We start from the raw sequence: 12086 nt of genomic DNA, 5'->3' as shown, positions 1-12086 counted from the left end.
TATAATTTAGTACGACTTCAGTAGTGCAAAATCACTGGGATGGGAGAGAAAGAGGGGATTGTAAGGTGCAAAATGATGAGTTGCGAAATTGCGAATTGCAATTATAGTCTGTTCAAGCTAAAAATGTTTATTATAACGCTCTTGTTTCAGTAGGGCAGCCTATTATGATCAAACCAAAAATGTGTAGGTATACCTAAAAATTATGTTGATATAGTTTAAATGTACTATAGTTAATGCATACTTATTGATCTTGCGGAAAAAGAGTACCATTACCATATAGATAATAATCTTAAACACATCAGTTGCACTAATTTCCTTATTTTCCTATTCTAATATAACCTTTTCTAGACTCTAAAAGCTATGAGAGCTTGTCACGCAACGACGATATAAACGTAGACAAAGAGTGCGGGTAGGTTATTTTCCTTCAATCACTAATTTTTTGACCAAATAACAAAACCAGATGGGAAATTGCCGATGTACGTTTACTACCCACGTAGATATAGGTTTCATATAAACTGATTTCGAATGAAAGTAGGCACCGAAAAACATAGTGTGATATTAATAGGTAATGCCCATCTAACGATGCTGGCAAAAACAATATGAACTTGTTACATTATTAACCTGTCCTGTATTATCTTGTTTGATCAATAGAATACCTTCTACGACACGAAGGTACCAAGTTGAAAATAGAATTGTTATTCATTAAATTTAATTGCACTGCGCAATACCGGTCCCTAACATGTAATTTTATTTTTAGTGAAAGCATACTCATTCGATGTTGGCGGAGAGTCCAGTTCGGAATCGGAAATGGGTGGAAAAACACTTCCAGGTCCTTCTGGAACAGTGGGACCCTACTTTCCTCCTCGCTCTCCGCATGACCTAATCTCACTAGTTGAAAAGGGTAGAGTTGGAATTAGCAGTAACAGTTCATGCAGTTCAACAACCAGTTCCGTCGGGGAGAAGCATGGTCTTAGTTCTACAAAGGTGACGGCAGAAATTAATAGTGGCCAAAGGTAATCACTTACAACCGTAAATGCACGAAATCTCACTTACCACCTTAGATCACCTAATTCTTTACGAGAAACAAAAATAGACAATCAAAATGAAGAACAAACACAAGAAAATTATCAAAAAACTGAAACTGTTTCCAAAGTAACCCAACACAGTATCCATAGTAACAGTTCGAGAGATGTAAGGAGTTTTGAACTTTATATTTGTATTAATGACCGTCTTGTAGTGCATAGTACTGATGAATACAGAAGCAGATGGAACGGAAGTTCTTTCATGCATTGAGGCGGAAGCAGAGACTCAGCTAGTAAACAAATGTGGACATTTAGAGATAGCTCTCTTATACGATGCACCAATGAGAAAAATGACTGTACATGTATTGCAAGCCCGTGACATTCCAAGTAGAGATCGCGGTCAACCCACACACACCCAGGTAAAAAAAGTAGTCAATTATTAAATTGTGATCACGTTTTTATGCATTATCATCTATGCCACAGCGACTTTCTTGTTCATATTTTAATATCATTGTTTCACTTACAAAGGACTGGTCTCGAAATAAATTCTTTTGTCAGTGTACAGTCCACTTTGTTTTGGCGCTATAAAGATTCATAAGAAATCAATTTGCTAGGGGTTCCTGAAGACATAGAAGAACATGATTCTGAAACTAAACAATTGTAGGTGCGGTTGATATTACTACCCAGTAAAAAACAGAAGCACAAAACGAAGATTAGATCGGGAGAAAATCCACAATACATGGAAAGTTTTTTATTACATAGAGTAAATCCCGAAGATGTAAATTCGATGGGTATAAGACTGCGACTGTACGGCTGTGAAAGGATGCGTAGAGAGCGACTTATAGGAGAAGCCATAGTTAGCTTTGCCAACATAAATCTCGAATTAGAAAATAATTTTTGGTTAAACTTAGAGCCACGAGCGAACACTGCGGTATGTTCTCGTATTAGATCAAACGAAAGGATATTTGATCTTTTTTTACAGTTAGGCGGTTATACGGGAGAACTAATGAGTTTAGCTCGTTCGGACAGTACGGGATCAACGCATTCGATGCAACACGGAGGTGTACCTGAATTGTTACTTGGGTTATCTTATAATGCGACCACTGGTAGACTTAGTGTAGAAATCGTCAAGGGATCACATTTTAGGTAAATTGGGCTTATTAACCAATAAGTGCTTTTCGCACTGTCTTTTCAGGAACCTTTCCTTAAATCGAGCTCCAGATACATACGTCAAGCTACATCTGGTTAGCAGTACCGGCCAACAACTTGGTTACAGTAAAACGACAGTTAGGAGAGGCCAACCGAACCCACTTTTTAAAGAAACCTTCGTTTTCCAAGTAAGTTTCCTTTCGTTACAGATAATTTGATGTTCTTGGTGCGTTGTGAGATTTGAAGTGCGCACTATTTTGGCACCTTCGAAAAGTATGTTGATAAAGCGTAGCAGTTCATGTGAAAGGTCGTTGTACCTGTTTATTTCGACTAAACAAATCTTTCCGGATCTACCATGCGATAAACTTTGTTTGCAGATTTCATTGATGTGCTGCATATGATGTTCATTCGTTCGTGCTTTTCACGCTCTTAGGGGCAGTTTTATTTCTGCTCAATACCTTTCACCAATACGCTTACGTTTCCAGAGAATCACAATATAAAAGGCCATCATTCTAATCCATTCAAGCACTATAAATAGTACAAACAATTACGGTGGCGTTGCATGCTGGTTCACTCAACGTTCAATCGGAAATTATAATGGGATTTCCCTTCCACTCAAATTGCAAGTTCTATAAATAACATATTTATACGAGTTTACAAGAACGCAAAACTTTCTCGTCGTTGCTCTAGAATCTTTTAGAGATGTAGGACCGGTTTATAAATAAGGATACTATGGTTTTAAAATGCTCAACTTTTTCCCCGTGTCTTCAAATCTTTTAATTCCAATTCTTACATTTATCTCTTCCGAATTAATAGAAAACTGGTTTTGGTAGATGTTTTTTTGTTCTATCAATTTTCTTAAACTAGGCTTTTCCGCGTCACTTTTAACATTTGCCCGGTAGCGTGTTTTTGATTTTGAACAAATACATAGGTTCTAGATCTCATTGAAGAAGCTTCAAACTTTCACCCTGTTACGAGGCGATGTTGATTAGATTTACATGCTTAGAAAAACCACGAAAACTCTGAAACATGTTTTACGATTTTTCCAAAAAGCAATAGGTTTTTAGTATCCACCCTATTTATCTTTGTGATTTTCGCTCACATCGCTTCGCTACAATACCTTTCACACCCAGTTCCACAGATTCGTAGCGAAAGTCTCTTTTTCGGAGTTCGCCATATCGAAAAACTACCCCCATAACCGATAAACTTTGTCATAAAACGATTTTTTTTCAAGTAAGCATAAAAATGCTCCAGACATGCGCAATGTATGGAACGGCATGGACGTTTTTAGACAAAATACGAACGAACGCAGAAAAGTAGTCGGCTTTGTGTTCTCATTAAATTAACAATATTTTTACTCCTTTTTTAAGGATGGAGATTTTCGATTTCGACCATCAAACCCATACAATTTTTAGACCCTAACAAAAACTCTATTATAATAACTGTTACTGTCGAATTTTTTGTAGTCATAACTCAAAGTCTTTAGGAAAAAAATTGTCTACTTCATCGAAATCTATGGCACGGATCTCAACCGTTAAATCGATCAAAAATGCAAATTTAATAACTGGAAAATCGTTCCTTGTTGAGATATAATTTAGTTGTAAGGAACGTACATTCCACAATTTAAAATCAACACCGTTTCCTAGTGTATTCGTTCCCCCCCTACAAAAAAAACTTCTTGCAAGAGAAATTCCGAGTTGCTCATGAAATTTAACGCGGGACAATTGCTCCTCGTTCTTCAAATATATTCCCTAACTATACTATTGTGCCTTGTATTTTGTAAAGATTTACCAAAAACTGTTTGCAGGTGGCGCTTTTCCAATTAGCAGACGTAACACTAATGGCATCGGTCTACAACAGACGTGGAGTAACCAAAAAGAAGGAAATGGTCGGTTGGTTTAGCTTGGGACTGAACTCGAGCGGCGCGGAAGAACTGGCACACTGGATGGACATGAAGGAATTCCAACAGGAACAAATTTGTCGATGGCACGTCCTGGTGCAATCATAGTTTAACTTATAGGCGTCAAACTAAATCGCTAATAATTTTTTATACTTTAAAGAGAAATAACGATATTGTTACTGTTAAAATTTGGTACCAATTTCTATTTATATATAAGTTATTAGTCTGTATTTTCATTGCCTTATATTGAAATTAAAATGTGTAAATTCGTTCAAGGTAAACAAATATTTGACAAACATAACTACAACTCACTCAAACAAAATACATGAAATGTGATATTGAAATCTAATTTGAAACAACACACAACATTATGAGAGGGAGCAGAGAAATCGACAACTCTATAAACCGGCAAAAATTTTATAGGTAAAAAACTTTGTCCTACTCTTATTGTACCATTGCACAAATTAAATATAAGCTTTACTTAGTAAATTTATAAAAAAAAAGAATTATGTAGGGATGGGTACATTTGACTAAACGCTTACATTTACACACAAAAATATAGTTGTATTAAAAAGAAATGATTGTATTTATACATAAATTATTAGGTTTTATACTTTGGAGAAGATATATAAGATAAGTATATGTAACGTGTAAGTTTCAAAAATCGATCATAATAAGACAAACCCTTTGTGTCTTATTACTTTGTAGAGCGATTTTTGAAACGTATAGAGGCAATATTTATTTAAGCAGATTCGGTTGACCATTCGCACAGTTTAAGCGGGTCTAATATTTGAAGAATTGATCTTAATGACAGGGTTGCACATATAATGCCTAAATTTTACTTGAACGTTACTTATTTGTACAAAATGAATTATTAGCAAGCGTTCAAGCAGGTGCAGGGTACCATCTCTCTATCTTCCATTTAAATAAATTAAGCAAAATATGGAATCTGCACAGGTCTTTTGCAAAACGCAAGATAGAGGTTTTAAAATGTTTTTTATCAATTTTATCCTTGAACGTACCGCATATAGTGTTAAGTAAAGATAATTAGGTACGTACAATTAAGTGAAAGATTATTAATATTTTTATACAATTCAAAATATTAAACCTGCCGGTTGCTTTTCAAAAAGTACTCTTAGTAGGTACACTCCATTCCGTTATTCACTCAACTTATGTATTTTGTAAAATAGTCAATTTCATGTGTTCAATAAATATTTGGATATTCTTATGACAGTTGTTATATTAATTGTGATATAAATGTGATTGATGGACATATTGCGATACAATATGTTTTGATTGATTATAAAATGTAGACTGTAACATGTATTTATGAAGAAAATTTTCAGATATAAGTGTAATACATCAAGTGGATGGCGTGTAAATTTGTAGTACGTATTATAAGTCAAAATTGTACAATACTACGTATAATATTGTGGATTTATTGGACCATTTACAAAGTGATTTCTGGCTACATCACGTCTTATTTATTTCTTATATTAAAAGTCATACTAAGTAGTCATTAATTGCTGCGAATTATGGCAGTTTTTTAAAATGTAAATAAAATTTTAGATTTTAAAGTGTTCGCGCTACACTAATTAATATCACTAATAATAGCCTTAAATTTTAACAATTTGTCTGCATAAACTACACTCTATTAAAGAAAAATGCGGCCCTCTGTTAACTGAAAATGCGAACCAATGATTCCAAAATGTGTAAAAGCGGAGTCTTTAACAAAACTGTTTAAACGGCTGCATTGCGTAAGTTGTAGAATAGAAACTAAAGATCAAACTTAAATCAAGTACTGCTATTCCCCATCCCTACAATTTTATATGCCTTCGTAATTACTTAAGTGAATGGAAGGGGAAATACAATGTGTAGGTATTTCTAAAAACCAAACGAAAGGGGATTGTATGACATTTTTCTATAATATTGTCAGTATTAAATTTTGCATGGAAATATGTTGCACCTTAACCACAAATGCACTTTGTAATTATATTCCAACATATTTTGTACAAAATAAAAAAAATACTCATGATTTGTGTTTTTTACGATCAATATATCCATCCAAAGGGCAGCTTTAAAAATTTGCTGTGGCTAGCACAGATACCACCCGCACACCTGCGCATGCGCAATTCTTCCTTTTATGTCTAAGAATATGTGTGCAACATTTAGTTCCAATCGATTCAGTTGTTTAGCCGGAAATGAGGGTACACTGTACAAACAGACAGATCGACTGATATCATCGACAGGTTTTGTGTGATTGCGACGCATGCGCAAAACCAATTTTTCCAACTGGTGTTAGATTTGTTTTTATTCCAAATGTCTATGTATAAAATTTCATTTAAATGCTTTAATAAATAAGAAAGTTGGCATTGCGCAATGCTCATGTGCAAAACAACATTTTGAAAATGTCATTAATTTTACTTATATTTCGTAGTGTTTACATATAAAGTTTAATTTAAATCTCTTCATAAATAAAAAAAAGTTAGAATTGCACATGCGTTAAACCAAATTTTTGACACTGCGCATGTGCAAAACCAAAAAATATCGGTATGCACGGAATCTTTAGAGCAAGCCCATTCAAATGGGCCTTATATCGCCCAAATCGGTTCGGTGGTGTATAGGAGTACGTGTGACGAACGGACGGGCGGACAGACGACAGACTGCAGCCAATAGCGATTTTTCACTCCGATAAATTACACAAATTCAAATAACACACAATATAAAATCCTCTATGCGATCAATTCTCGGTGGCTGATGAGTTAAGTTCGCTCACGGCTCAACACAAACGCAATGCGCTAATTGACAGGTCCTTGGCCCATCTTCGCTCGCATTTCAACGCGCATTGCCTGACGGTTCTCCTCGAACAATCTACGCCTACCAGTCAAAACCAATTCTTCCCTCCAATCAGAACATTCGACTATACATTTACTCCACGTGCAGTGAAAATATTCCTTCATCTACTTTCCCAATTACCTTCTTTCTACCCGTATCCATTTTCATGGTTTGTTTGAGTACCCTAGTACGAGTAAAAAATAAGAGGAGAGAATATAACGGTGGTGGGAAATAGCATAACAGGCGACGGAAGTCGTCATCATATCACTTCCTTATGGCGCTGGTCAGTTACGTCGACTTGACTTCTTATCATAAAACAGCGAAGAGACGATGTCAGTTTTTGTTTTATTACACCACTGCCAATAATGACGCGTTTCTCCCCACTCTTCTCGCACTTTTATAACTTCCTTTTTTGTCAATTTCCGTCTCGTCCCCTTTTAATGCAAGGTTCTCCCCTTTTATTTTTTACTCGTAGGAGTATCCCTTGTACACCACATTTTGCCAACGTTTTAGCATTGAGTTTTAGCGTTGAGTGAAGGATCTAGATCCTTCACTCAACGGTTTTAGTCTTAAAAAAGAGACGCGGAGCATGAAATAAATTCAGAACAAAAAACAATATAGTGGAAACGCCAGAACCTAAGCTTGTTACTTTTGACATCAAATATAAATTCAGAATTTTCAGAAGTTTTATAATGAGTGCGTTCACCAGGCGGAGCGCTAACTAAAGGCGGTAAGCCCGGTAATAGACTAGCGATTTCTCGCGCGAGTTGCTGTCTGATAGCACTGGCGAGGTGTACATACTACATACCACCATAAGTGGGATTGCACAGTGATATCTACACCTCGACAGTGCTATCAGACAGCAACTCGCGCGAGACATCTTACTATAGTCTTTCCCGCCTTTAGATATCACTTCGCCTGGTGAACGGAAGCAATGATTTCTATGGCTTTTACTTTAAAATCAAGTTTTGTATTATACACAATGGCACCAGAGGAAACTAAACATCTTGTGAAAGTTGATTCACTTGATAGTTAAAGCATCCCTTTATCATCTTGTATAATAAATAAATAACTATTACGAAGCAACAAGTATTGGTGTTGGACTTGATTACCTATATAGTTATTTACTATATGTACCGAGATTGTAATTACCACATGATCAAAAATGAGTGGCGGTCGAGCCGCCTTGGGAAGTTCAAGTAAGATTTCCCATGTAAACAAAAATTCCAAAGGTGACATGACAGCAACTCGTTTTTGATCACATAGTATCCATGAAAGTATTGATAGTAAAAAAGACAATTAGTACCAACATATTTTATTTGAAAGATCAGACTATATTACTACAAATTACAAGTTTTACACTAATATCCATTTGTTTTAATGGTAGGAACGTACAAATCTTCCTTCGAACGTTCCCCTGCTTTATATTGCCGATGCCTCTCCTGTCGCATTTCGATAATACGTTGGTTTCGAATTTTTCGTGAAGCGCATTCTTGGAAGTCTTGAATGAGAGTGTCACACTTCTTTCGCCCTTTATCAACTCCGTACGCCTCTAAACAATCCATCACCTTTAATTCCATATCTGCACATTGTCCGTACCATTGGTGACTGACCATTGCGCCAGTCAAGTCGGTGAAGGGCGATCGAAGAAAAGGCGATAAAGACATTGTTCTAAAATGAAAACAGAGTTTGAGAATAGAAGTGTTATGTCATCAATATACAATTAGGTTATGAATCCTAATCACACAAGGTTACCATCTTTTTTTTAGTAAACTCGCTTTTTAATTACCTACGTTACTTACTTTGTTTACTGATTTAAAAACTTATTAAATTAAGTTCCTTTTTAACAATAAAAAATGTACAGATAAACCTTACAAATCAAGAATAGTAAACTTATAAACTACTCAGCCTCAGCTAGAACTACACTTCAGATTATGTAGGTGGCGCATTTGAACTATACAATTACATAAGAACTACGAAAGAAGAATTCACATACACAATAAAGATATCCGCTACTGCAATCCTAGATTTGTAGTAAGTGGCGCTGTGCAAAATATAAAACGGGACCAAATTCAAAAAAGAAACTCAAATGCAAAAGGTGACTTTTTGATAGTTCGACAAAGTAAAGCGACATGAGACATCCCTCAAATAATAAAAAGCGTTTTGTCAGTTGAAAATATAATTTTAATACATCATTATAATATTGATTAATGGAATTGGACAATAAAGAAAATGTAAAAAAAAGTATCTGAATTGTAGATACAGATACAAATTTTGAAAAGGATCTTATGTATCTAGATACTTTTTAAGTAGATCCAGATACTGTATCTAGATATAAGTAAAAAATTACAAGTATCTAGATACATCACAACACTGTAAAAAGCCCGTGACACACGAGAATCCACAATTTTCGTTGCTAGTCCAGTGAAAGTATGCAAACTAGGATATTTTTTTAATTCGTACTCTACTATTAGTGTGTAAGAGCTTTCTGGCTATGACTATACTAGTAAAACGGTAGCTATTCTTGATCTACTGCTACATATACTTTGTTGTAAAACAAACTCGCTTAAAAATGGCCGACTGCCGTAAAGTAGCGACGTATCGGTAATTGTTCCTCATGCGCCTCATGTTCACATTGGGCGCGTTCATAAAACACAACTGGTTTTATGAACGCGCCCAATGTGAACATGAGGCGCTTTCTTTCGGTGATGCAAACGCGTTTGGATTGTCAAATCACGTTCTTTCGAAGTGTGATCTTATAATCATGATTGCTAAAATCGTGAACAAACTGAACATAAAAGTTTTATGATCACGAATTCCTAACCTATAAATGCAAGGATATTTTTGCTCAAATGTTAGGTTAGTCCATATTTGTAACTGAAGAGGAGCATAATCGCACAAGTACTTCCACTTGAATTTAAATTATTTTCATAATCCAAACAAAAAATACGTAATTCGAATGCAAATGTGTACTACGTAAACTTAACCATACTTTGATTTAAATTCGCGCGTTCTTTCGTAAAACGTGATCCTATGAATCACGATTTTGAAATCATGATTGCGAAGTAGCCGAAAGAAAGCGCCTATGATAAACTAACCTTGCAACTTTAAAATACTACCCTGTATATACAATGATTGAAGATGTGAACGATCCTGTACATATAACCAAGAAATCGGCCGCGGGGGTCAAGGCTGCTCGTTTGAAAAGTGCGAGGTCATTACGGTAAATGAAACCTTTTTAAAAATTTCTAACACAAATGAGGAAAATTTTGTCGGTTGTCGATGTTCATTAGAAGATAAGAAAAATTTCACTCAAGGTAAGCGAGTAGGTAAAAGAAATTTTGGCTAATTTGACCATTTTATTCATAAACAATAACTTGCAATCTCATGGTATTTAGTAACCTTTCTCTTTACTGCATATTTCCAACTTCTAATAAAAGAACACAAAGCGGTTTATTGTTCCAGATTTACATTTCACTATTCACTGTGTAGACTGAAAACAAGACTGTTTATTTCATACATCATGACCAATATCAGTGCCGAAGCGCAAATTCGATATTTAATCCAATGGTTTAACGAGTGGAGTGAGCTTCAGAGATCCGATTTTCTGCCAATATTAGCGGAGAAATACTCCAATAAGGTATATGTAAATGGAATTGTTAATCACATGTCGAATGTCAATTGCCAGGATAAACCAATGTCGTTGTTCGAGTGCCGGGTAAGCATTGACAAGATAATTACATTTTCTTGTAAATAACTATTTCAGATAAAGTTATTCAAAGAATGGTTTGGCCATTGGAATCCTGAACAAAGAGACAATTTTTTAACGAAAATATCAGACATCGATGAGATTTTTGCTGCAAAGTTAAATGTGGAATTGCAGCAAGGTTTGGAGAATGGGGAAATTTTGAACGAAAATCATAATGCGACAAATGGAGAGGACCTTTTGGAAGATTAACTATATGAATAGTTTTTTTTTTATTTTACCTGCATATCTACGTACCTAATTAATTCTATTTATTTCTACATACTTTAATAAGGATGTAAGTTGAATGAAAGCGTGTATATATAGCTTGCAATTTAGCTGTTTGATTATTTAATTTGTTTGGCAAATATGTACGTGCCAATGTCGTGGCCAATGGTAAAGTGTAGTGTACTGACTATACGGCAGCTAAGCAATTGTTTACATTATTCCAGTTTATATTTTTAGTAGTTACAAATAAAGGTATAATATACATCTTTTATTTTTAAGTGGACGGGCTTTCAGTCAAGGCTGTTCTACCCTTAGAGAAGCAGCATAGTCTATGCCTCTTATCAACAGAACCCACTGTTTTACAAATATCCATGCCTGGACACGGATTCGAACCAGGGACCCTTACATTACATACAGATGTAGGTTAAAAGGGGCAAAGTTACCCCTTTTTGTAGTCAAAAAAACGCATTTAAAATTTTTGAAAAATCTTTAAAAATAACTCACTGAAAAACAGAAATGTTAAATTTTGTTTTCATTTTTCTTGCTTAAGCGGTTGGAAATGCACGATTCCCGTTAGCATCACCTTCAATATAAGGGCACCTTTTTTTTCGGAGAATATCTGAATTTGTTATCAGAATTTCCATAGCACGTTAGATGTAGAAAGATTCTCTGAAAAAGAGTGCCCATAAAATGGGGCTAAACGCAGGGCCATATTTAAGTATCTGCTGCCTAGGCAGCGAAATTGTCCCCCCCGCCCCTCTTGCCTCTATACGACACTAAATTGACGTCAAAACAAGCCATTGCCAGTTGATTAGGGCGCTAGTGTATGCCACTTTCAACTTTTCAGTGTTCAGATCTATAGATAGTAGGTATACCTAAAACCATTACTTTAAAATCCAGATTAAAAAAATTTCTTATTGAAGGCATATTTTATAATAACGAATTTAAAGACGGTAATTTATATATATCGAATTTAACATTTAACATGTTTCCTTTGACTTCTGCAAATGTTTCATTGGCACGTTAACAGAAATAAATGTTATTATTATTATTACAACCTCAAACTAGATAGACCAATTAATACCAGCCATGTGTGACCTGAAATTTGCAGTGATCTACCACTGGAGCAGTTTTTCTGTTATGGAATCAAAGTTAATGGTTATTTATTATCCAAGACGCTCTAAACGTCATTTTATATCGTGCTCCG

General features: G+C 35.1%; 2 protein-coding genes and 1 long non-coding RNA gene across 4 annotated transcripts; 2 read left to right on the top strand and 1 right to left on the bottom strand.

Annotated features, from left to right (window-relative positions):
- Positions 1-164: 164 nt before the first annotated feature.
- Positions 165-4930, top strand: LOC116159648 (synaptotagmin-16-like). The gene is made up of 8 exons (XM_031472669.1): positions 165-183; positions 758-1013; positions 1062-1191; positions 1238-1441; positions 1687-1953; positions 2005-2168; positions 2218-2359; positions 3979-4930. The coding sequence occupies exons 1-8, from the start codon at positions 165-167 to the stop codon at positions 4177-4179; spliced, it is 1383 nt and encodes a 460-aa protein (XP_031328529.1). The 3' UTR covers positions 4180-4930.
- A 3275-nt stretch (positions 4931-8205) lies between these two features.
- Positions 8206-8847, bottom strand: LOC116158722. The gene is made up of 2 exons (XR_004142800.1): positions 8709-8847; positions 8206-8577 (listed from the first exon to the last, which is right to left on the bottom strand). It is a non-coding gene; the product is annotated as an uncharacterized LOC116158722 (long non-coding RNA).
- Positions 8848-10067: 1220 nt separating this feature from the next.
- LOC116180275 (uncharacterized protein C14orf119-like) lies at positions 10068-10989 on the top strand. 2 transcript variants are annotated; one of them, XM_031500185.1, is made up of 3 exons: positions 10068-10223; positions 10372-10624; positions 10673-10989. In XM_031500185.1, exons 2-3 carry the CDS (start codon positions 10430-10432, stop codon positions 10862-10864), a joined length of 387 nt encoding a protein of 128 aa, XP_031356045.1. In that variant the 5' UTR covers positions 10068-10223; positions 10372-10429; the 3' UTR covers positions 10865-10989. The 2 variants fall into 2 exon arrangements, with proteins under 2 accessions (XP_031356045.1, XP_031356053.1); XM_031500193.1 differs by having other exon boundaries at positions 10076-10223; positions 10399-10624.
- Positions 10990-12086: the final 1097 nt, after the last annotated feature.

Source organism: Photinus pyralis, unplaced genomic scaffold (genome assembly GCF_008802855.1).
Source record: "Photinus pyralis isolate 1611_PpyrPB1 unplaced genomic scaffold, Ppyr1.3 Ppyr1.4_LG1, whole genome shotgun sequence".
Classification (NCBI taxonomy): domain Eukaryota; kingdom Metazoa; phylum Arthropoda; class Insecta; order Coleoptera; family Lampyridae; genus Photinus; species Photinus pyralis.
This window is presented reverse-complemented; position numbering and strand designations above follow the sequence as displayed.